Source organism: Mesoplodon bidens (assembly GCF_964165515.1).
Source record: "Mesoplodon bidens genome assembly, chromosome: 17".
NCBI lineage: Eukaryota > Metazoa > Chordata > Mammalia > Artiodactyla > Ziphiidae > Mesoplodon > Mesoplodon bidens.
Genome location: NC_138174.1, coordinates 24,622,021 through 24,648,444, shown reverse-complemented (window position 1 = coordinate 24,648,444; position 26,424 = coordinate 24,622,021). Strand labels below are relative to the sequence as shown.

Below are 26,424 nucleotides of genomic sequence, written 5' to 3'. Positions count from 1 at the left end.
TGCAGCCTGCGAAAAGGAGACCATAAACAGAGTAAGTTAAGCAAAATGAGAAGATAGAGAAACACACAGCAGATGAAGGAGCAAGGTAAAAACCAACCAGAACAAACAAATGAAGAGGAAATAGGCAGTCTACCTGAAAAAGAATTCAGAATAATGATAGTAAAGATCCAAAATCTTGGAAATAGAATGGAGAAAATACAAGAAACGTTTAACAAGGACCTAGAAGAACAAAAGAGCAAACAAACAATCATGAACAACACAATAAATGAAATTAAAAATTCTCTAGATCAATAGCAGAATAACTGAGGCAAAAAAATGGATGTGACCTGGAATATAAAATAGTGGAAATAACTACTGCAGAGCAGAATAAAGAAAAAAGAATGAAAAAAATTGAGGACAGTCTCAAAGACCTCTGGGACAACATTAAATGCACCAACATTTGAATTACAGGGGTTCCAGAAGAAGAAGAGAGAAAGAAAGGGACTGAGAAAATATTTAAAGAGATTATTGTTGAAAACTTCCCTAATATGGGAAAGGAAATAGTCAATCAAGTCCAGGAAGCACAGAGAGTCCCATACAGGATAAATCCAAGGAGAAACATGCCAAGACACATATTAATCAAACTATCAAAAATTAAATACAAAGAAAAATTACTAAAAGCAGCAAGGGAAAAACAAAGAGTAACACAGAAGGGAAGCCCCATAAGGTTAACAGCTGATCTTTCAGCAGAAACTCTGCAGGCCAGAAGGGAGTGGCAGGACATATTTAAAGTGATGAAGGAGAAAAACTTACAACCAAGATCACTCTACCCAGCAAGGATCTCATTCAGATTTGACGGAGAAATTAAAATCTTTACAGACGAGAAAAAGCTAAGAGAATTCAGCACCACCAAACCAGCTTTACAACAAATGCTAAAGGAACTTCTCTAGGCAGGAAACACAAGAGAAGGAAAAGACCTACAATAACAAACCCAAAACAATTAAGAAAATGGTAATAGGAACATACATATCGATAATTACCTTAAATGTAAATGGATTAAATGCTCCAACCAAAAGACAGAGATTGGCTGAATGGATACAAAAACAAGATCTGTATATGTGCTGCCTACAAGAGACCTACTTCAGACCTAGGGACACATACAGACTGAAAGTGAGGGGATGGAAAAAGGCATTCCATGCAAATGGAAATCAAAAGAAAGCTGGAGTAGTAATTCTCATATCAGACAAAATAGACTTTAAAACAAAGACTATTACAAGAGACAAAGAAGGACACCACATAATGATCAAGGAACAGATCAATCCAAGAAGAAGATATAACAATTGTAAATATTTATGCACCCAACATAGGAGCACTTCAATACATAAGGGAACTGCTAACAGCCATAAAAGGGGAAATCGACAGTAACACAATCATAGTAGGGGACTTTAACACCCCACTTTCACCTGCGGACAGATCATCCAAAATGAAAATAAATAAGGAAACACAAGCTTTAAATGATACATTAAACAAGATGGACTTAACTGATATTTATAGGATATTGCATCCAAAAAAACAGAATACAGTTTCTTTTCAAGTGCTCATGAAACATTCTCCAGGAAGATCATATCTTGGGTCACAAGTCAAGCCTTGGTAAATTTAAGAAAATTGAAATCGTTATCAAGTATCTTTTCTGACCACAACGGCATGAGACTAGGTATCCATTACAGGAAAAATTCTGTAAAAAATACAAACATAATATGTAAAAACTACAAACACATGGAGGCTAAACAATACACTACTAAATAACCAAGAGATCACTGAAGAAATCAAAGAGGAAATCAAAAAATACCTAGAAACAAATGACAATGAAAACACGATGACCCAACACCTATGGGATGCAGCAAAAGCAGTTCTAAGAGGGAAGTTTATAGCAATACAATCCTACCTTAACAAACAAGAAACATCTCAAATAAACAACCTAACCTTACAACTAAAGCAATTAGAGAAAGAGCAAAAAACCCCCAAAGTTAGCAGAAGGAAAGAAATCATAAAGATCAGATCAGAAATAAATGAAAAGGAAATGAAGCAAATGATAGCAAAGATCAAGCAAACTAAAAGCTGGTTCTTTGAGAAGATAAAATTGATAAACCATTAGCGAGACTCATCAGGAAGAACAGGGAGAAGACAAAAATCAATAGAATTAGAAATGAAAAAGAAGTAACAACTGACACTGCAGAAATACAAAGGATCATGAGAGATTGCTACAAGCAACTATACGCCAAAAAAATGAACAACCTGGAATAAATGGACAAATTCTTAGAAATGCACAACCTGCCGAGACTGAACCACGAAGAAACAGACAATATAAACAGACCAATCACAAGCACTGAAATTGAGACTGTGATTAAAAATCTTCCAACAAACAAAAGCCCAGGACCAGATGGCATCAAAGGCGAATTCTATCAAACATTTAGAGAAGAGCTAACACCTGTCCTTCTCAAACTCTTCCAAAATTTAGCAGAGGGAGGAACACTCCCAAACTCATTCTATGAGGCCACCATCAACCTGATACCAAAAACAGACAAAGATGTCACAAAGATACTGGTCAATATCACTGATGAGCATAGGTGCAAGAATCCTCAGCAAAATACTAGAAAACAGAATCCAACAGCACGTTTAAAAGATCATACACCATGATCAAGTGGGATTTATACCAGGTATGCAAGGATTCTTCAGTATATTCAAATCAATCAATGTGATACACCATATTAACAAATTGAAGGAGAAAAACCATATGATCATCTCAATAGATGCAGAGAAAGCTTTCAACAAAATTCAACACCATTTATGATAGAAAACCCTCCAGAAAGTAGGCACAGAGGGAACTTACCTCAACATAGTAAACACCATATATGACAAACCCACAGCCAACATCATCCTCAATGGTGAAAAACTGAAACCATTTCCTCTAAGATCAGGAACAAGACAAGGTTGCCCACTCTCACCACTATTATTCAACATAGTTTTGGAAGTCTTAGCCACAGCAATCAGGGAAGAATCAGAAATAAAAGGAATCCAAATAGGAAAAGAAGAATTAAAGCTGTCACAGTTTGCAGATGACATGATACCATACATAGAGAATCCTAAAGATGCTACCAGAAAACTACTAGAGCTAATCAATGAATTTGGTAAAGTAGCAGGATACAAAATTAATGCACAGAAACCTCTTGCATTCCTATACACTAATGATGAATAATCTGAAAGTGAAATTAAGAAAACACTCCCATTTAACATTGCAACAAAGAAAATAAAATACCTAGGAATAAACCTACCTAACGAGACAAAAGACCTGTACTCAGAAAACTATGACACTGATGAAACAAATCAAAGATGACACAAACAGATGGAGAGACATACCATGTTCTTGGATTGGAAAAATCAACATTCTGAAAATGACTATACTACCCAAAGCAATCTACAGATTCAATGCAATCCCTATCAAACTACCAGTGGCATTTTTCACAGAACTAGAACAAAAAATTGCACAGTTTGCATGGAAACACAAAAGAACCTGAATAGCCAAAGCAATCTTGAGGAAGAAAATCAGAGCTGGAGGAATCAGGCTCTGGGACTTCAGACTATACTACAAAGCTACAGTAATCAAGACAGAATGGTAGTGGCACAAAAACAGAAATATAGGTCAATGGAACAAGATAGAAGGCCCAGAGATAAACCCACACACCTATGGTCACCTTATCTTTGATAAAGGAGGCAAGAATATACACTGGAGAAAAGACAGCCTCTTCAATAAATGGTGCTGGGAAAACTGGGCAGCTACATGTAAAAGAATGAAATTAGATCACTCCCTAACACCATACACAAAAAGAAACTCAAAATGGATTAAAGACCTAAATGTAAGGTCAGACACTATTAACCTTGTAGAGGAAAACATAGGCAGAACACTCTATGACATAAATCACAGCAAGATCCTTTTTGACCCACCTCCTAGAGAAATGGACACTGAAACAAAACTAAACAAATGGGACCTAATGAAACTTAAAAGCTTTTGCACAGTAAAGGAAACCATAACCAAGACGAAAAGACAACCCTCAGAATGGGAGAAAATATTTGCAAATGAAGCAACTGACAAAGGATTAATGACAAAGGATTAAAAGGACAAAGGATTAATCTCCAAAATTTTCAAGCAGCTCACGCAGCTCAATATCAAAAAAACAAACAACCCAATCCAAAAATGGGCAGAAGACCTAAACAGACATTTCTCCAATGAAGATATACAGATTGACAAGAAACACAAGAAAGGATGCTCAACATCACTATCATTAGAGAAATGCAAATCAAAACTACAATGAGGTATCATCTCACACCAGTCAGAATGGCCATCATCAAAAAAATCTACAAACAATAAATGCTGGAGATGGTGTGGAGAAAAGGGAACACTCTTGCACTGTTGGTGGGAATGAAAATTGATACAGCCACTATGGAGAACAGTATGGAGGTTCCTTAAAAAACTGAAAATAGAACTACCGTATGACCCAGCAATCCCACTACTGGGCATATACCCTGAAAAAACCATAATTCAAAAAGAGTCATGTACCAATATGTTCATTGCAGCTCTATTTACAATAGCCAGGACATGGAAGCAGCCTAAGTTTCCATCGACAGATGAATGGATAAAGAAGGTGTGGCACATATATACAATGGAATATTACTCATCCATAAAAAGAAACGAAATTGAGTTATTTGAAATGAGGTAGATGGACCTATAGTCTGTCATACAGAGTGAAGTAAGTCAGAAAGAGAAATACAAATACCGTATGCTAACACATATATATGGAATGTAAAAAAAAAAAATTGTCATGAAGAACCTAGGGGCAAGACAGGAATAAAGACACAGACCTACTAAAGAATGGACTTGGGGATATGGGGAGGGGGAAGGGTAAGCTGGGACAAAGTGAGAGAGTGGTATGGACATATATACACTACCAAATGTAAAATAGACAGCTAGTGGGAAGCAGCCGCATAGCACAGGGAGATCAGCTCAGTGCTTTGTGACCACTTAGAGGGGTTGGATAGGGAGGGTGGGAGGGAGGGAGACGCAAGAGGGAGAGATAAGGGGACATAAGTATATGTATAACTGATTCACTTTTTATAAAGCAGAAACTAACACACCATTGTAAAGCAATTATACTCCAATAAAGATGTTAAAAAAAATTAGCCTGCATAACAAGTTGGTCTAAAGGTAACAATAATACATAATTATAACAACAACAACAGCAAAGAATGAAATACTGCCATTTGCAGCAACGTAAAAGAACCTAGAGAATATTATGCTAAGTGAAATATGTCAGGAAAAGAAAGACAAATACTGTATGTTTTCACTTATATATGGAATCTAAAAAAACCCAAAAAATACAAAACAAAAAATCAAACAAATAAACGTAAACAAAAACAGACTCACAGACATAGAGATGAAACTATTGGTTACCAGTGGGGAGAGGAAGTGGGGAGGAGCAAGACAGGGATAGAAGATTAAGATGTACAAACTACTGTGTATGAAATAAGATATAAGGAAATATTGTACAGCACAGGGAATATAGCCAACAGTTTATAATAACTTTAAATGGAGTATAATCTGTAAAAATATTGAATTACTATGTTGTACACCTGAAACTAAAATTGTTAATCAACTATATTTCAATAAACACACACACACACACACACACACACAAAGTATCTGTATGATAGCTGAATACTTACTAGTTGTCTTAAAAAAAATTCAAGGCAATTTGAAAAACTTGTTTTTTTGGTGCAAATAAAGTATAAAGTACCTGTTTATATTTGCCAACTTTTTAAAGCACCTTGCCTTCACTAATAAATCTCTGTGAGGTAACAAGAAAAAAAGAAAAGAGGGTCACTTCCTCATCTGTGTTCCCACAGCATTATGTAGAAATCTCTATTGTGACATTTAAAAGTTGCATTTTAATTGTTTATTTCTATATCTACCTCTCTTCATATGCAGGCAATTAATAACTTTAGGAAAAACAATACGCATATAAGAAAAGAAAAATAACTGTAGTTTACTGAGTGGTTCAGCTGTGTACAGTCCTTGTGCCATGATAATAATGCAAACACTAAATGAAGTTCTAAACAAAATGATTACCTAATATTTAGGAAGAATGGGAGATAGGAAGTATGTATGTGTAGTGGGCAGAGGGATGGTGAAAGAGAGCTAAACTGTAATTTTCCATAGTAGGAAATCAATGGACAATGCCTGACACTGAAAAATAAATCAAAAAAATGTCAATAAAGTATATTGTTTAGTGATATGGAGGTAAATATCAAAAGAAACAGCTCAGAGTTGAAAGCGGTAGCCTCTGAGGAATAGGAAACAGGAAAGTGTCCCAGGACAGATAACAGAGAACTGGCATTTTTCATTAAAAGCCTTGAAAAACTATCTGGATCAAATTTTAGGCATATTTAACAAATATTAAAAAAAACAAAAAACTCAAATAAAAATTTAAAAATAAGCGAAGGAAACTAAGCAGTGCTCTGATCTGTCTCCACCTATTCAGAGTGACTTCTGAGACAGAAGTGAGCTGGGTTTCTGTTCACGGGAGTGATGAAAATCAATAGTGATGAAGACAGGACACTTAGAGAAGGAAGGACTACTAACCAGTCTGAGCCAAATCCTGAACGTGAAGCTAAGGGCCACTTTGTTCCTGAAAGTGTTTTCATTTGTAAAACTGCTTATGACCATTAGGGAGAACTTGGGTTCTTTTCATAGAAAAGGGTTGTCATTTCCTGGACATTTGGCTAGAAGACAATGCTCCCTAAGTCCTAAGGGAAACCAATGGGCAGTCTTGCTGATAGTTACTGCCCAATTACTTTGATTCCTCTCCTTGAAAACACAACTGTTCCCTGATGCGTGATGTAAATAATGTACAGTAGTTGAATGTTATAATTCCAAGGTATGATATGAGAGGGATCCTTATAATTTGCTTCCCTAAACACTCAACCAAACCACCTACTGGGGTAGAGGAATCTGATGATAGGCACCTCAGAAGCATAAATGGCTGTGTAATCAAGTGAATTTTTAAATAACTTATATAGAGATAGTAAGATTTAATATTTCCACTCTAGAAAAAAATTCCAAAGAAAGTTTTAAAAATTCTCCTTAAAACATAATCACAATAAGAAATATATGTGGGGCTTCCCTGGTGGCGCAGTGGTTGAGAGTCCGCCTGCTGATGCAGGGGACACGGGTTCGTGCCCCGGTCCGGGAAGATCCCACATGCCGCGGAGCGGCTAGGCCCGTGAGCCATAGCCACTGAGCCTGTGTGTTCGGAGCCTGTGCTCCACAACAGGAGAGGCCACAACAGTGAGAGGCCTGCGTACCGCAAAAAAAAAAAAAAAAAAAAAGAAATCTACGTAATTATCATTTGTAGGATTTTATTGTTTTAAATATGGCAGCAAGCCCTTTGGGGGAAGGGGGAGCTACAATCAAATAAGATTCAATTAAGTAAATAGGAATTCTCCAAAGTCACAATCTCTAATTACATGAAAATATCCATGGAAATGTAATGAGACAGAAAATTACTTATAATTGCCAAACCTCCTCTAAAGGAAAATATAGTGTGCAGCTCAAAGAAATACTTTCTTTTAACTTCTTAATTTGAAATTTTCTAAACCCATAGAAAATTTGAAAGAATAGAATATGAATACCCATATATCCTTCACCTAGATTTCACCAATTGTTAAGGTTTTACCACTCTGTGTTCTCACTCTCCCTTGCTCTTTGTGGTGTGTGTGTGTATTTTGTAACCATTCATCATGTCTCTTTTTCCCCTGAAACATTTGGAAGTAAGTTGTAGAAATCTTTTCATTTTATCCTTTAAATATTTTAGCATACGGCTCCTAGGAACAGAAATATTCTCCTTGCAAAAAAATCAATAGACAGAAACCTCAATTAAGTAGTCGGAAGGCCAGAAGTGGGAGCTCTCATGCCCTGTGACAATAGCAGAGCCCAAGAGGACGAAGAAAAACTTCCTTTTCTTGCCTGGCAAGAGCTCAGCCAATGAGAGACTGGCAGGACTCAACCAATGTAAAGCCACTACACTTTGAACTCTCAATTCCTCCATTGGATTCTTTGTTCACTATAGCTCTCCCGACTTCCGTTTTCCCTTTTAGAAGAGTCCTTCCTCCTCTTCTTGTTGCATAAGGACTTGCTTGTGGCTTGCCACGGTTGGCGATCCTAAACTGCAGTTCTTTGTTGATCTTGAATAAACGCATTTTTGCTGGAGAAACAACTCAAAGTCTATTTGTTTTAGGTCAACCCCCTCATAAACACAGTACCATTATGATACCTAAGAAAATTAATATTAATTCAATATTATCTACACTTTCTCAATTGTCCTAAAATGTCTTTTATAGCTGTTTTCATTTCATCTCCTGATCCAGGATCCAATCCAATCTCATACATTGAATTTGGTTGTTACAGCTCTGGAAGGAGTGTTAAAATAAGGCACAAAGGGTAATCTTGCAACAGGTGACAAACCCCAGAAATGACTGGTCACTTCCCAGGAGGGTAGGCCCAATTAACTGTGAGGCTCCCTTTTTGTTTTTTCTGAAGTGATACAAAGTTTGGGGCCAAAATTGAATTGCTCCGGACAGCAGAAGAGGGATTATCTTCTTAAAACTAATGCTCTTGTAAAAGTAAGGCTGAAAGTACAGAGTACATCTTGGATAGCAAACTCAAGTATTAAAAAGTGCCAAAACATGATCTTGTCTCAGATACCAAATTATTAAGCTGTTCCAAGATACCCTGGCTTCACCCGAGGTTCAGAAGAATAATTTTTAAAAAGGTACACTTGATAATAAGAATAAGAGTAGTATACCCCAAATTACCTCTTCTGTAGCTGCTCATCAGACATTTGTAGCTCCTCCTTTAAACGCATATACCGGTCTTCTCTCAGCAGCCTAGAGCCATCATAGAGGCTTAGCTCTCGGTCATGGATCAATCTAATGGGATAGGGGAAGGTCAGGAAACAAATTAATCAGTTTTGAACATTGAAGTTATTAGAGGTAGCATCAGTCAGTTAATATTTTAGTCATATGTATTATTACTGGCAATTGAGTCTAGTAATTTTGTTAAATGCATCTTTCGAAATTTTAAGTTGGCTAGTGCTGTTATACTTGGCAAAAACTGTTGGTTTCTGTGAGGACAGTAGTCATGGTTACTAGATGTGAATAGGGAGGAGGAGGAGGAGGAGCTAGAAAGGGGAAGAAGGAAGGAAATGAAAAGAAAGAGCTGATTGATAAAGTAGCAGGATACAACATTAATGCATAGAAATCTTGCATTCCTATACACTGATGATGAAAAATCTGAAAGAGAAATTAAGGAAACAGTCCCATTTACCATTGCAACAAAAAGAATAAACTACCTAGGAATAAACCTACCTAAGGAGACAAAAGAACTTTATGCAGAAAACTACAAGACACTGATGAAAGAAATTAAAGATGATACCAAGAGATGGAGAGATATACCATGTTCTTGGATTGGAAGAATCAACATTCTGAAAATGACTATACTACCCAAAGCAATCTACAGATTCAGTGCAATCCCTATCAAACTACCAATGGCATTTTTCACAGAACTAGAACAAAAAATTGCACAATTTGCATGGAAACACAAAAGACCCCGAATAGCCAAAGCAATCTTGAGAAAGAAAAACGGAGCTGGAGGAATCAGGCTCCTGGACTTCAGACTATACTACAAAGCTACAGTAATCAAGACAGTATGGTACTGGCACAAAAACAGAAATATAGGTCAATGGAACAGGATAGAAAGCCCAGAGATAAACCCACGCACATATGGTCACCTTATCTTTGATAAAGGAGGAAAGAATACACAATGGAGAAAAGACAGCCTCTTCAATAAGTGCTGCTGGAAAAACTGGACAGCTACATGTAAAAGAATGGAATTAGAACACTCCCTAACACCATACACAAAAAGAAACTCAAATGGATTAAACCTCATAGAGGAAAACATAGGCAGAACACTCTATGACATAAATCACAGCAAGATCCTTTTTGACCCACCTCTTAGAGAAATGGAAACTAAAAACAAAAATAAATAAATGGGACCTAATGAAACTTAAAAGCTTTTGCACAGTAAAGGAAACCATAACCAGGACAAAAAGACAACCCTCAGAATGGGAGAAAATATTTGCAAATGAAGCAACTGACAAAGGATTAATGACAAAGGATTAAAAGGACAAAGGATTAATCTCCAAAATTTTCAAGCAGCTCACGCAGCTCAATATCAAAAAAACAAACAACCCAATCCAAAAATGGGCAGAATATCTACATAGACATTTCTCCAAAGAAGATATACAGATTGCCAACAAACACATGAAAGGATGCTCAACATCACTAATCATTAGAGAAATGCAAATCAAAACTACAATGAGGTATCACCTCACACCAGTCAGAATGGCCATCATCAAAAAATCTGCAAACAATAAATGCTGGAGAGGGTGTGGAGAAAAGGGAACCCTCTTGCACTGTTGGTGGGAATGTAAATTGATACAGCCACTATGGAGAACAGTATGGAGGTTCCTTAAAAAATTAAATATAGAACTACCATACGACCCAGCAATCCCACTACTGGGCATATACCCTGAGAAAACTTTAATCCCAAAAGAGTCATGTACCACAATGTTCATTGCAGCTCTATTTACAATAGCCAGGACATGGAAGCAGCCTAAGTGTCCATCAACAGATGAATGGATAAAGAAGATGTGGCACATATATACAATGGAGTATTACTCAGCCATAAAAAGAAACGAAATTGAGTTATTTGTAGTGAGGTGGATGTACCTAGAGACTGTCATACAGAGTGAAGTAAGTCAGAAAGAGAAAAACAAATACCGTATACTAGCACATATATATGGAATCTAAAAAAAAAAAAAGGTTATGAAGAACCTAAGGGCAAGACAGGAATAAAGACGCAGCCGTAGAGAATGGACTCATGGACATGGGGAGGGGGACGGGTAAGCTGGGATGAAGTGAGAGAGTGGCATGGACATATATACACTACCAAATGTAAAATAGATAGCTAGTGGGAAGCAGGCACATATCACAAGGAGATCAGCTCGGTGCTTTGTGTCCACCTAGAGGGGTGGGATAGGGAGGGTGGGAGGGAGAAGCAAGAGGAAGGAGATATGGGGATATATGTATATGTATGGCTAATTCACTTTGTTATAAAGCAAAAAGTAATACACCATTGTAAAGCAATTATACTGTAATAAAGATGTTAAAAAGCTAACACAACATTGTAAAACGACTAAAAAAAAAAAGAGAAACAGCTGAATGATTCACTCAGGATAACCATGAGGTAAATATTAATGAACAAGGCAGCTGGTACATATTCACTGGAGTCTAACTCTTTAAGGCGTAATATTATCAAAATATTTCTATCTTTGCAATTACAGGATTTAAAATATCTAAAATCTTTACAATGAAATAACTAATCCTATTTCATATCCCAACTATGATGGGAGCTAGCCATCCACAGCACAAACAGCATTGTCTTCCATATGTTGCAGAGGTTGAAACCTGCTGTTCTAGGTCTTAAACCAACCACTAAAATTTCCTGATGCCCACAGCACAGTCGCCCCACAGACCTCCACTCGGTGAGCACTGAGGAGAGACTGCATAATGCAGAGGTTAAGAGCATGGGCAGTGGAGTCACTCAGACCCGGGTTCAAGTCCCAGCCTTGTATCTTATTAGCTGAATGGACTGGGAAGGGGAAGAACTAATCCGCCTGTTTACATTTTTTTTTTTTTTTTTTTGCGGTACGCAGGCCTCTCCCGTTGCGGAGCACAGGCTCCAGACGCGCAGGCTCAGCGGCCATGGCTCACGGGCCCAGCTGCTCCACGGCATGTGGGATCTTCCCGGACCGGGGCATGAACCCATGTCCCCTGCATCAGCAGGCGGACTCTCAACCACTGCGCCACAAGGGAAGCCCCCGCCTGTTTAAATTTTATCTTTTATAAAACTAGGGCAATAAATACCAACCTCACAGTATTGCTGTGAAAATTGAACAGCTAATATAAGGCACATGCTTAACATAGTTGTTCTCAACCTTAGCTGCACATTAGAATCTTCTGGGAAGCAGTTAAAAATGCCAATGTCCAGGCCTCATCCTGGATCAATTACATCAGAATTTGAGGAGGTGGAGCCCAGGCATCAGTAAGTTTTAAGCCTCATTCCCACAAGGAGATTCCACGGTTGCAAATCTGAGAAACACTGGCTTAGCACAATGCCTGGTGTAGAGAAAGTACTCAATTAATGGTAGCTGCTGCTGCTATTACCACTACTTGGCCTAACAGGCAAGAGATAGCCAATAAAAGGAGGCAGTAGGTATTATTTGTTTGTGTTTGCATTTACCTGTTTAGTAGAGAAAAATACTGTAAATCTATAGAATGTTTATGGTAAATCACTGGAACTTTGTGATTATTACTTTTAAGTGCTCTCAAATTGAATCGGGATTAACGCAGTGTTCTTAGAATCCTTAATTACACTCAGTATTTGCATCTTGTCAAGGACAAAAAGTTGTTGAATGGTTAGTTGGGGAACTAGATTATTTCACTTATTTGAAATTTCCCAGTAAGTTAAAATTTAGATTTAAAAGTTAAAAACAATGTCTACAAGTGATAGAATCAAGATGTAACAAACAAACAAAAATGGTATCATTAATCTCCCGAAGTGACACAAGATGGGAATATTTTCCATGAAAGTTACACATGAAGTCTTAACATTAAAGAGAAGTTAACTAGGAATGTGTGGATATTTGCCCCACCTAAACTGAAATAAGAAAACAACAGTGACACAAATGTTCAAGTTTGTAAACACAAAGTGAACTTTAGCCTATAGAAAATATAATCAAAGAGCTATTATACATTTTATATAAGGAACTATATTTTCTCTCAAAACAAAAATGCCGACAGTATCACCAATAATTTAGATTTCGGATTGAAAAGGAGTTTGTAAACAGTGCAGCTTTGACAAACTGCAGAAACTTCAGCTGTATGACTTACTGCATACAGCCATCAACCTATATAAAGTTTCAAAATGACGACTTAAACGTTTTCTTTTTTCAGCTCTTACACACAGAATTTTGCGATGGCAGTGGCTTTTCCCAAAATCTTCATTATTTGAAGTTTTACTCTCCTGTGCTTAAAACAATAACAACATCTGCTGTTCTACTTGGATATAGAATTATAAATTCCTCAGGGACTATGTAACCCAGTTTAAATTAGAAGATTGAGAAAGTTCCACGTCTGCTGCTTACGAGGTGCGTTTTTGTGTGTGTGACTCATACAGACCTTTGTAATACAGCGAATGTACCCGGATTGACTCTGTGAATGCCATCCAAGAGGACCAGCTTCCCTTCCAGAGCAGCATTTACCAGGGGTGAGGACCGCCAGGCAGTGTCTCCATTTGGAAGCGTGTATCTCTGCTGTAGCAGCTCACGTGCTGTCATACCCTGAAACCAATCCCCAACACCCCCCAAAGAAAATGCAGAATTAAGTTTTAAGACACGAAGGGTAGTTTCTTTAGCTTTCGAGTTACCTCTCTCTGAATATAACATTCCATACAACAACTGGGGAGTCATCTTCTACAATCCAAAGAGAAAGATATTCAGAAGCTTTTCTTGGTCGTTTGAATTTTTTTCCCATTACTCAGCCACATAATATAGTACGGGTTTGGTTTTGTTTTTTTCTCTATTTTATTTAGCACTTTCCCCCTCTTTTCAAATGTTCACTTGGTATCTACACAGATGACGGCAGTAATTTCCACCCAACTTCAATGGAATTTAGCTCAATCGGCTTTACTCCTGAAAGGGCCAAAATATATGGATTCCTTTTTAAGAATTAGAGGCCATACAAACTCACTGGGGAGAGATGCTTATCAACGATGTGCATTTTCTTACAGTTGAGTTCTCCCGAAAAGCCATGCTAGGAACCACCCCAGTGACTCACTGAAAGAGGCTTGAAAATGGAGGCAACTGAGGAGGACAGCCATCAGATGAGGTACAGGAATTGACAAACAATAGCACGGCACTTACAAGCAATTTTTTAAAATTAATTTTTATTGGAGTACAGTTGAATTACAACGTTGTGCAATTTTTTAAAGCACATACACAATGTACTAGTGCTAAAACAGTGTAACAGGTTTAAGCAAGCTATTAATAGTAGTGGCATATAAACATCTACTTACTGTAAAAAATTTTGGTGCTATATAATATGAATAACTTTTTCTTACATGTGTTAATGTTGAAGATAATAGTTTCTTTTGTGTTATCAACTTCAGATAAATTCTGTAACACTTATATCAAACAAAAGTTAAACATTTAGTCAATTTTATCCAAAAATTTAAAGGCTTTTGTAAATTCTTTGATACCCAACTCCAGTCTTAATAAGATGGAAAGTGAATGAACTTGTTTATATTCACAGTGGCAACAAATTTGTATTGAAATCAAGATTAAAATGTAAGTCTTGATCATTTCAATTTTCTCACTATCAAAAAAGTACTGACTTAGGCTTATATTGAATCATAATGACACTTGAGAAACAATAATATTCAAACTGATGAAATAAAAATTCAGGGACTTCCCTGTTGGTGCAGTGGTTAAGAATCCCACTCTCAATGCAGGGAACATTGGTTCAAGCCTTGGTCCGGGAAGATCCCACATGCCTCTGAGCTACTAAGCCCATGCACCACAACTACTGAGCCTGTGCTCTAGAGCCCGCGAGCCACAACTACTGAGCCCGCGTGCCGCACCTACTGAAGTCTGTGCACCTAGAGCCCATGCTCTGCAACAAGAGAAGTTACCACAATGAGAAGCCCGCGCACCACAACGAAGAGTAGCCCCTGCTCGCCGCAACTAGAGAAAGGCCACACGCAGCAACAAAGACCCAAAGCAGCCAAAAATAAATAAATATATAAATCAATCAATAAATTAAAAAAATAAAATAAACAAAAATTCACATTTTAAGTCAAGACAAGAAAAATTTAAACGTAATTTTTTTCTCTGCCCATTTGGGCCTCCTCCCTCCCCTCTAGTGTGCATTTTGCATCTGCTTTATGCATTAACCAGACCTCCCCAATGGCAGAAAGGTCTACTTAATCATAAAGATCAATTTTTCTTCTTCTGAGGCCAACCATGTAACTCCTTAGAAGATAGCATTCCTTTCTCAATCCTGTGAGGGGTCACAATGACCCACCACTCGCCTTGTATCTGCAAACATCTCTGGTAAACTTCATGTACAAAGCCAATATATCATTTTCCTTAAAGACAGTGATTGGTGCAGAACAGACTGATCAGATGACTGGGCAGATACTGGGCAGCACCTAATGGAAGTTTAAGAGCTTAAATACTTACTTATTAAATACTTACTTATTAATGTTGCTATCTATGTTTCTTATATTCTATCTATTTTACAGGATTACTGTTTCCTGCATTACCAAAGGTGTGACTGAGCCTCAGATAAAATTAATGATGATTAGGTGCCTTGAAATGATTGATCAAATATATAGTTCTATCAATATAGTTCTATATATCAATGATTGTAATAGTGTAACTCTAGTATGGGAAGAAGCAACAAAAGGACCACCTTTTCCTAGACCAAAACTGACTAGCAAGCTAGGTGGTTCAGAGGCTTTTGGCAACTGCTAACAGGGCCTAGTCCAGCTATAGCACATTGAGCGACCTGTGAACGACATCTGTGCCTGACCTGCGAATGAGCATTCCTATTGTCATGGGACAAACTGGTCACATAATACCTCCCAAACCTTGGTCAAAATTAAGACTAAAAGGGAAGGGACTGTAAAATAAAGAATGTTGCCCACAATCCAGTTCTACAAGAATCAAGTCAGTAATCATTGCAGCCGCTGACCTACAATACACCCTAAAAGGAACTCAGGGTGAAGGTCAGGATAAGGCACTTTGTGCTCTGGGGAAACTGACACAGCTGGCCTTCAGGTGGTTAGATATTTTCAGAAGAAAATTTTTATGAACCTGGATTCTTGCACTTCCCCATACTTAGAAAAACACTAAAACTATTAACTAAGATGTCTGTTCCTCATGACTAGCAGCAACCTTCTACTGAGATGTGTGCTTGACTGCAGGTATCCCCTTCGGCAAAAATCACACACACACTGACCTCTCCCTTTACCTCTTCAGAACAGTTCTCAGAGCTCTCTAAGAGACTGTCTCCTGGGTTATAATACTCATGTTGGCTCGAGTAAAATTTTCCGTTTCTTCCTTAGATTGACTATTGATTCATTTTTTTCATTGACAAAACTCAGCAACATAGCCCTAAAGATCTGACTTTGACACATTATCAAAATTTGGCTTAACTCATTAATGTTATCTAATTTTTCAACTATGAATTTTAAATTCTATGCAATTTATATGAGCATGTAAGACTAAATCTATCATCATCATCAGTGTTTACTGAGATGGTTCATGGTGAAAAGGAGCTTACTCACACTCATGGCTATGCTACAGAACCGGAAATGGATCACTCTTGCAAGAAAAATAGGACAAATCAAAATAAATGTTGCTGTTTCATTTTCATAATTGAATTATGAAAAAAATCAAATATATATATATATACACACATATATAAATCTTTTAAAAAATTAATATAAAAACAGGTGAATTTAAAGAAAACTCTTGGTATTAATTATTCCAGAAAAACAGTCAGTATAGAGTTACATTACATATTGTCCTAGAGCATAAAACAAACAGAAAACATGCTTTAGCACAGTGGTTCTAAGTCAAAGGTATGTATCAGAAACAGCTGGAGGAAATTCTGGAAAATATACTGACAGAAGCTTAGCCCTTATCACCCTGAAGATTTGGATTCAGTAGATCCAAGGTGGGGCTTACCACCCATTTTTCATTAAATATTACATAGGTGATATCTTAAATGACTCCCAGGTGGGAAGCACAGCTTTAAAAAAGAGACATTAACTTAATGTGAAACTTTGTCTCATTTATTTATACTCCTTCCTTATTCTGATAGGAATTATGAGATTGTAGGAAGATATATATTAATAAAATGTATAACAAAGTAGTATAAATTAAAAGGTGAAAAAAAAAGAAGGAAAAAAGGAAAGAGTAGGCCTTATTTCCTTTAAGCATTTCTATTGATATTCAGAAAGGAGGTAACATGAAGAAGGTATCCCACTGAAACCATATTGTTAAAGAAATGACTGAGGGTTAATTTTGAAAATCCCAGCTTCAGACTGAAAACAGATGGTTTTCTAACCCAACTCAGCTCCTTTTTTTTTTTTTTTTTTTTGCGGTACGCGGGCCTCTCACTGCTGTGGCCTCTCCCGTTGTGGAGCACAGGCTCCGGACGCGCAGGCTCAGCGGCCATGGCTCACGGGTCCAGCTGCTCTGCGGCATGTGGGATCCTCCCGGACCGGGGCACGAACCCGTGTCCCCTGCATCGGCAGGCGGACTCTCAACCACTGCACCACCAGGGAAGCCCCAGCTCAGCTCCTTTTGCGTGGGCCCAAGAAGAGGAGATGAGGATTGTGACTCTGGCATAAGAGGTTTGAACTCCTAAGGAGCTGAGGCCAGCAACTGGTAACTTTTTTTTTTTTTTTAATTTTGACAGAGAAAATTCCTCACTCTCATACCAACACATCCTGAATCACCATTCTGTACAAGATATAAAAAAGCACTACTTCATTTTGTAGTGATGGATGATTCCAAAGTACATTCATATCTTGTTAATTCACAGAATGTCTACAATACTGGCCTCATTCAAATAAGTAAATATTTACTAATAAAGACGATGAGAAAGACAACCAGTATGTACGGCTCCCCTTTTCCAACCTAGCAGTTGGAGACTCCCTTTTACTGACTGAAGCAAACTGAAATAATTATTTGCTGCTACACAACAAGCAGTAATAGACCAACAGAATTCAAAGCTATTAATGCCAACCACAACTACAGACAAGAAATATTTTCCCTTTTTTCAATCTTCAGAGGGGTAAAAAATGGAAAACACCTGGCATTTATTAAAAGACTAGCTCAGTTCAGTTTTATCATATCAAGTCTCTGCATACTATCATGTGAAGAAGATCCATTCTTCATTTCTAATATATCTGTGCATTAAAATAAAAACCCTCCTACGGGAAAAAAAGTATCCTCTTTAATAAAAGTAGTTGGTTTTCATAATTAAGATCCTGTATTGGGAGAAAAGATGAAAATTTCAGCTTTTTCTTAAAAAGATAATTGCGCCCACTTTCCATAACGTTAGTTATAATAAGAAATTATTTTCAATTGTGTGAAAGTTATTTTCCACTGTGTGAAAGTGCAAGGACACCAAAGTAAAACTGAACTTTCACAGAACAACTGAACCTAGTCAAACTTAATTAACAGAATTTTTTCAGAACAGTCTGAAATGGGTCAGTAACATGATTTCAATATTAAGCTAATCTTTAAAATGGAGTAACAGCTTTTTCAAATGCTTCTGTCTATAGAATTTTGGGGGTTTAGTACCATAAAGTTGTTTTAATATCCTTACTTATTTTAACATATACTGTAACATGAAATTGTTAAAAATATATATATATCATTTCCTTATTCTTCCTGTCTACACACACATCCCTAAAGCAAGTGGAAAGACAAAATTTTAAGAAGAAATGTGCCTATTCCATACGAGCGTTTTGAAAGCACACTAATAAAAATCAAGAAAGATGAATGCCCTCAGTTTTGCATATATTTTTCTTATCCTTGAAACCTCTGAACTTAAGAGAATAAAAATAGCACTAATGATATCATAGAGGCCGAACCATTTCCTCTTTCTGTTTCCTTAAAAAATTTAAAAATAACAGGACATGAAAACTAGTTCCTTTAGAGCCACCATTGTCTAAACTTAAACATTTCACCTCCTCATTCAGATCCCTGGAAAACATCCATATATGTATATTAAGATTCTGTGTCATTTTGAATTTTGCTCTTTTGATTTGCAACAGAGAAACCCTACTAAAAATAAAAATGTCCTATTAAAATGAGAAGAAGCATAACTGCACAAAATGTACCAGAGAATATAGATTTGAACCCTAAAGCAATTATATACCTTAAATGTTTTAAGGACCTTTGAATGGTATACATTAATTTTTCTGAGATTCCCTTGAGAAACCTGGATATAAGTAATTAGTTTGATAAATAACTGCAAAAAGTAGCTACCAGAAAATATCCTGCCAGTAGTATAAAATACTAAGAAAATCTTGGATTTAAGAGAATAAAAGAATACACCAAGACTAGCTGAAGCAAGCTACCAACTTTACAATAAGGGATTAATTATGTCCATAACTATTAGTATAAAATACTGCATAAATATTGCATAAACACAGAATGTTAATAATTTTTAGGTCCCAAAATAGAAATGAAGCCATTATTTACAGTCTCAGCATGCTCAGTGAACAAAATGCAAGGCGTGCTGCCAACATTCCCGTGTCATTTATGTTTGATCTCAAACAAAAAGGCCTCTCGCTTTACATACACTGTAAAATTATTTGTAAACTCTTCCATGCTTCTTCCTAAAGTTCTTTTTTAAGCAACTATTTTTAACCTGTCACACATATAATAAATGCTTCCTTTATGTATATAATGATGGCATTACAAGACTACCATGATTGTTTTCAGTTACTCTGCTATTAATGGAAGAAGCCGATTTTGATTCATTTATAGCTCTCTTTACTGTAACCACTGGGATCTATTTCAAGATGATCTACTCTAAAGATTTATTCCATGAACATAGAATAAAATTCTTCTGATTGAAGCTAACTAGAAGTCAAACCCACTATGTCACAACTGACCCAACAAAAGGACATCTTAATACAGTCATTCAATAAAATATAAAGTCAAGTTCAGTGTAAATGCAAATAATGTAATATGTATTCCAAGAAGACACCCATTCAAATCCCTTCTACTATCCTTGCTGTAGTACAGCGGCTAGAAAACTGAAAACATCATTTCTTAGATGCCTTTGCAGCTAGAGTTCTGTACACGACTCAGGTTCTACCAAGCATTCTCACATACACAAAACTGGGAACTGAAAAAACTGGCAGTGAGAGTGAAGTGTCAGCCAGCACAAGGAAACTCACTCTTCTAGAAAGCTATGGCTGAAGTTCTCCAGGCTCTGTCATTCCTAACTGGGTAAAATCTAAACACTGTGCCCTATCTCTCCCAGAAATTCTGTAAGCTACGTAATACTCTGTAATAAATCCCTCTCAGTTTTAGACAGCCAAAATGGATTCTATTGTCCGCAACAAAAATCACAACCTAAGGATAATAATTTTTTACAAGTAAACCAACTTTATGAAAGCTTGTTTAGAAATGTTCAAGGACAACTACATATATAAAAGAGGGTAAGAACAGTTTCAAAATGGAAGGCAAAAAGCAGAGATGTTATAGAGTAAAATCCCAGGACACACAAACTGAAGAACCACATTTTATTCAAATGGTACTGCAAACTTTGCTACATTTTTTTTTTCTCACCACAATCCAATTTTAAATACTGATTTTTTTTTCCTTTTCTCGGTTTTTTTCCCCAAAGAAACATGTACGGAGGAAAGAAACAATAATGTAGAGTAAGACTAGATCCATCTTTCCATTTCCTTACAGAGGTTTTATCTAAACTCCCATTAATTGGTGCCCTCTATTGCTTTCAAACAACTATTAATAGTTATTACATAAGAAACTTATCAGGGTGATTAAGAATGATTTCCTCTGCAGTTAATGACAATGGCAGGCTACACTAGGTCAGCCAAACATGTTAACTTTTTTTAATTTATTTTTTATTTTTTTGCTTTATAACAAATAAAATCAGTTATACATGTACATATGTTCCCATATCCCCTCCCTTTTGCGTCTCCCTCCCACCCTCCCTATCCCACCCCTCCAGGCGGTCACAAAGCACCGAGCTGATCTCCCTGTGCTATGCGGCTGCTTCCCACTAGCTATCTACCTTACGTTTGGTAGTGTATATATGTCCATGCCGCTCTTTCACTTTGTCACAGCTTACCCCTCCCCCTCCCCATATCCTCAACTCCATTCTCTAGTAGGTCTGTGTCTTTATTCCTGTCTTACCCCTATGTTCGTCATGACATTTTTTTTTCTTAAATTCCATATATATGTGTCAGCATACAGTATTTGTCTTTCTCTTTCTGACTTACTTCACTCTGTATGACAGACTCTAGGTCCATCCACCTCATTACAAATAGCTCAATTTCATTTCTTTTTATGGCTGAGTAATATTCCATTGTATATATGTGCCACATCTTCTTTACCCATTCATCCGATGATGGTCACTTAGGTTGTTTCCATCTCCGGGCTATTGTAAATAGGGCTGCTATGAACATTTTGGTACATGTCTCTTTTTGAATTATGGTTTTCTCAGGGTATATGCCCAGTAGTGGGATTGCTGGGTCATATGGTAGTTCTATTTGTAGTTTTTTAAGGAACCTCCATACCGTTCTCCATAGTGGCTGTACCAATTCACATTCCCACCAGCAGTGCAAGAGGGTTCCCTTTTTTCCACACCCTCTCCAGCATTTATTGTTTCTAGATTTTTTGATGATGGCCATTCTGACTGGTGTGAGATGATATCTCATTGTAGTTTTGATTTGCATTTCTCTAATGAGTAAAGATGTTGAGCATCCTTTCATGTGTTTGTTGGCAGTCTGTATATCTTCTGTGGAGAAATGTCTATTTAGGTCTTCTGCCCATTTTTGGATTGGGTTGTTTGTTTTTTTGTTATTGAGCTGCATGAGCTGCTTATAAATTTTGGAGATTAATCCTTTGTCAGTTGCTTCATTGGCAAATATTTTCTCCCATTCTGAGGGTTGTCTTTTGGTCTTGTTTATGGTTTCCTTTGCTGTGCAAAAGCTTTGAAGTTTCATTAGGTCCCATGTGTTTATTTTTGTCTTTATTTCCATTTCTCTAGGAGGTGGGTCAAAAAGGATCTTGCTGTGATTTATGTCATAGAGTGTTCTGCCTATGTTTTCCTCTAAGAGTTTGATAGTGTCTGGCCTTACATTTAGGTCTTTAATCCACTTTGAGCTTATTTTTGTGTATGGTGTTAGGGAGTGATCTAATCTCATACTTTTACATGTCCCTATCCAGTTTTCCCAGCACCACTTATTGAAGAGACTGTCCTTTCTCCACTGTACATTCCTGCCTCCTTTATCAAAGATAAGGTGACCATATGTCCGTGGGTTTATCTCTGGGCTTTCTATCCTGTTCCATTGATCTATCTTTCTGTTTTTGTGCCAGTACCATACTGTCTTGATTACTGTAGCTTTGTAGTATAGTATGAAGTCAGGGAGCCTGATTCCTCCAGCTCCGTTTTTCTTTCTCAAGATTGCTTTGGCTATTCGGGGTCTTTTGTGTTTCCATACAAATTGTGGAATTTTTTGCTCTAGTTCTGTGAAAAATTCCAGTGGTAGTTTGATAGGGATTGCATTGAATCTGTAGATTGCTTTGGGTAGTAGAGTCATTTTCACAATGTTGATTCTTCCAATCCAAGACCATGGTACATCTCTCCAACTATTTGTATCATCTTTAATTTCTTTCATCAGTGTCTTATAATTCTCTGCATACAGGTCTTTTGTCTCCTTAGGTAGGTTTATTCCTAGATATTTTATTCTTTTTGTTGCAATGGTAAATGGGAGTGTTTCCTTGATTTCACTTTCAGATTTTTCATCATTAGTATATAGGAATGCCAGAGATTTCTGTGCATTAATTTTGTATCCTGCTACTTTACCAAATTCATTGATTAGCTCTAGTAGTTTTCTGGTAGCATCTTTAGGATTCTCTATGTATAGTATCATGTCATCTGCAAACAGTGACAGCTTTACTTCTTCTTTTCCGATTTGGATTCCTTTTATTTCCTTTTCTTCTCTGATTGCTGTGGCTAAAACTTCCAAGACTATGTTGAATAAAAGTGGTGAGAGTGGGCAACCTTGTCTTGTTCCTGATCTTAGTGGAAATGGTTTCAGTTTTTCACCATTGAAGACGATGCTGGCTGTGGGTTTGTCATATATGGCCTTTATTATGTTGAGGAAAGTTCCCTCTATGCCTACTTTCTGCAGGGTTTTTATCATAAATGAATTTTGTTGAAAGCTTTCTCTGCATCTATTGAGATGATCATATGGTTTTTCTCCTTCAATTTGTTAATATGGTGTATCACGTTGATTGATTTGCGTATATTGAAGAATCCTTGCATTCCTGGAATAAACCCCACTTGATCATGGTGTATGATCCTTTTAATGTGCTGTTGGATTCTGTTTGCTAGTATTTTGTTGAGGAGTTTTGCATCTATGTTCATCAGTGATATTGGCCTGTAGTTTTCTTTCTTTGTGACATCCTTGTCTGGTTTTGGTATCAAGGTGATGGTGGCCTCGTAGAATGAGTTTGGGAGTGTTCCTCCCTCTGCTATATTTTGGAAGAGTTTGAGAAGGATAGGTGTTAGCTCTTCTCTAAATGCTTGATAGAATTCACCTGTGAAGCCATCTGGTCCTGGGCTTTTGTTTGTTGGAAGATTTTTTATCACAGTTTCAATTTCAGGGCTTGTGATTGGCCTATTCATATTTTCTATTTCTTCCTGATTCAGTCTTGGCAGGTTGTGCATTTCTAAGAATTTGTCCATTTCTTCCAGGTTGTCCATTTTATTGGCATAGAGTTGCTTGTAGTAATCTCTCATGATCTTTTGTATTTCTGCAGTGTCAGTTGTCACTTCTCCTTTTTGATTTCTAATTCTATTGATTTGAGTCTTCTCCCTTTTTTTCTTGATGAGTCTGGCTAATGGTTTATCAATTTTGTTTATATTCTCAAAGAACCAGCTTTTAGTTTTATTGATCTTTGCTATCGTTTCCTTCATTTCTTTTTCATTTATTTCTGATCTGATCTTTATGATTTCTTACCTTCTGCTAACTTTGGGATGTTTTTGTTCTTCTTTCTCTAGTTGCATTAGGTGCAAGGTTAGGTTGTTTATTCGAGATGTTTCCTGTTTCTTAATGTGGGATTGTATTGCTATAAATTTCCCTCTTAGAACAGCTTTTACTGCATCCCATAGGCTTTGGGTCGTCGTGTCTTCATTGTCATTTGTTTCTAGGTATTTTTTAATTTCCTCTTTGATTTCTTCAGTGATCACTTTGTTATTAAGTAGCGTATTGTTTAGCCTTCATGTGTTTGTATTTTTTACAGCTCTTTTCCTGTCATTGATAACTAGTCTCATAGCATTGTGGTCGGAAAAGATACTTGATACAATTTCAATTTTCTTAAATTTACCAAGGCTTGATTTGTGACCCAAGATATGATCTATCCTGGAGAATGTTCCATGAGCACTTGAGAAAAATGTGTATTCTGTTGTTTTTGGATGGAATGTCCTATAAATATCAATTAAGTCCATCTTGTTTACTGTATCATTTAAAGCTTGTGTTTCCTTATTTATTTTCATTTTGGATGATCTGTCCATTGGTGAAAGTGGGGTGTTAAAGTCCCCTACTATGATTGTGTTACTGTCGATTTCTCCTTTTATGGCTGTTAGTATTTGCCGTATGTATTGAGGTGCTCCTATGTAAATATTTACAACTGTTATATTTTCTTCTTGGATCGATCCCTTGATCATTATGTAGTGTCCTTCTTTGTCTCTTCTAGTAGTCTTTATTTTAAAGTCTATTTTGTCTGATATAAGAATTGCTACTCCAGCTTTCTTTTGATTTCCATTTGCATGGAATATCTTTTTTCATCCCCTTACTTTCAGTCTGTATGTGTCTCTAGGTCTGAAGTGGGTCTCTTGTCGACAGCATATATATGGGTCTTGTTTTTGTATCCATTCAGCCACTCTGTGTCTTTTGGTGGGAGCATTTAGTCCATTTACATTTAAGGTAATTATTGATATGTATGTTCCTATTCCCATTTCCTTAATTGCTTTGGGTTCGTTATTGTAGGTATATTCCTTCTGTTGTGTTTCTTGCCTAGAGAAGTTCCTTTAGCATTTGTTGTAAAGCTGCTTTTTTGGTGTTGAACTCTCTCATCTTTTGCTTGTCTGTAAAGGTTTTAATTTCTCCATTAAATCTGAATGAGATCCTTGCTGGGTAGAGTAATCTTGGTTGCACGTTTTTCTCCTTCATCACTTTAATTATGTCCTGCCACTCTCTTCTGGCTTGTAGAGTTTCTGCTGAGAGATCAGCTGTTATCCTGATGGGGATTCCCTTGTGTGTTATTTGTTGTTTTTGCCTTGCTGCTTTTAATATGATTTCTTTGTGCTTAATTTTTGACAGTTTGATTAATATGTGTCTTGGTGTATTTCTCCTTGGATTTATTCTGTATGGGACTCTCTTTGCCTCCTGGACTTGATTAACTATTTCCTTTTCCATATTAGGGAAGTTTTCCACTATAATCTCTTCAAATAGTTTCTCAGTCCCTTTCTTTTTCTCTTCTTCTTCTGGAACCCATATAATTCGAATGTTGGTGTGTTTAATGTTGTCCCAGAGATCTCTGAGAGTGTCCTCTATTCTTTTCATTCTTTTTTCTTTATTTTGCTCTGCATCAGTTATTTCCACTATTTTATCTTCCACCTCACTTATCCATTCTTCTGCCTCAGTTATTCTGCTATTGATCCCATCTAGAGTATTTTTTATTTCATTTATTGTGTTTTTAATCGATGCTTGATTCATCTTTAGTTCTTCTAGGTCCTTGTTAACTGTTTCTTGCATTTTGTCTATTCTATTTCCAAGATTTTGGATCTGGGAAATAGAATCTTGGATCATCTTTACCATCATTATCCTGAATTCTTTTTCAGGTAGACTGCCTATTACCTCTTCATTTGTTAGGTCTGGTGGGTTTTTATCTTGCTCCTTCTCCTGCTGTGTGTTTTCGTGTCTTCTCATTTTGCTTATCTTACTGTGTTTGGGGTCTCCTTTTTGCAGGCTGCAGGTTCGTAGTTCCCGTTGTTTTTGGTGTCTGTTCCCAGTGGCTAAGGTTGGTTTAGTGGGTTGTGTAGGCTTCCTGGTGGAGGGGACTAGTGCCTGTGTTCTGGTGGATGAGGCTGGATCTTGTCTTTCTGATGGGCAGTTCCACGTCTGGTGGTGTGTTTTGGGGTGTCTGCGGACTTTTTATGATTTTAGGCCACCTCTCTGCTAATGGGTGGCGTTGTGTTCCTGTCTTGCTAGTTGTTTGGCATAGGGTGTCCAGCACTGTAGCTTGCTGGTCGTTGAGTGAAGCTGGGTGCTGCTGTTGAGATGGAGATCTCTGGAAGATTTTCGCCGTTTGATATTATGTGGAGCTGGGAGGTCTCTTGTGGACCAGTGTCCTGAAGTTGGCTCTC

The 26,424-nt window shown here is 37.0% G+C and overlaps 1 protein-coding gene across 3 annotated transcripts in view; it reads right to left on the bottom strand.

The window, feature by feature from the left end:
• VWA8 (von Willebrand factor A domain containing 8) overlaps nucleotides 1-26,424 on the bottom strand; it is a 378,001-nt gene that overhangs the window by 250,836 nt on the left and 100,741 nt on the right. For all 3 annotated transcript variants that reach the window (XM_081214571.1, XM_081214572.1, XM_081214573.1), the window contains exons 13-14: nucleotides 13,390-13,550; nucleotides 8,905-9,018 (exon numbers count right to left, since the gene is read on the bottom strand). In XM_081214571.1, coding sequence (XP_081070697.1) covers nucleotides 8,905-9,018; nucleotides 13,390-13,550 — 275 coding nt within the window. The remainder of the gene's footprint in view (nucleotides 1-8,904; nucleotides 9,019-13,389; nucleotides 13,551-26,424) is intronic.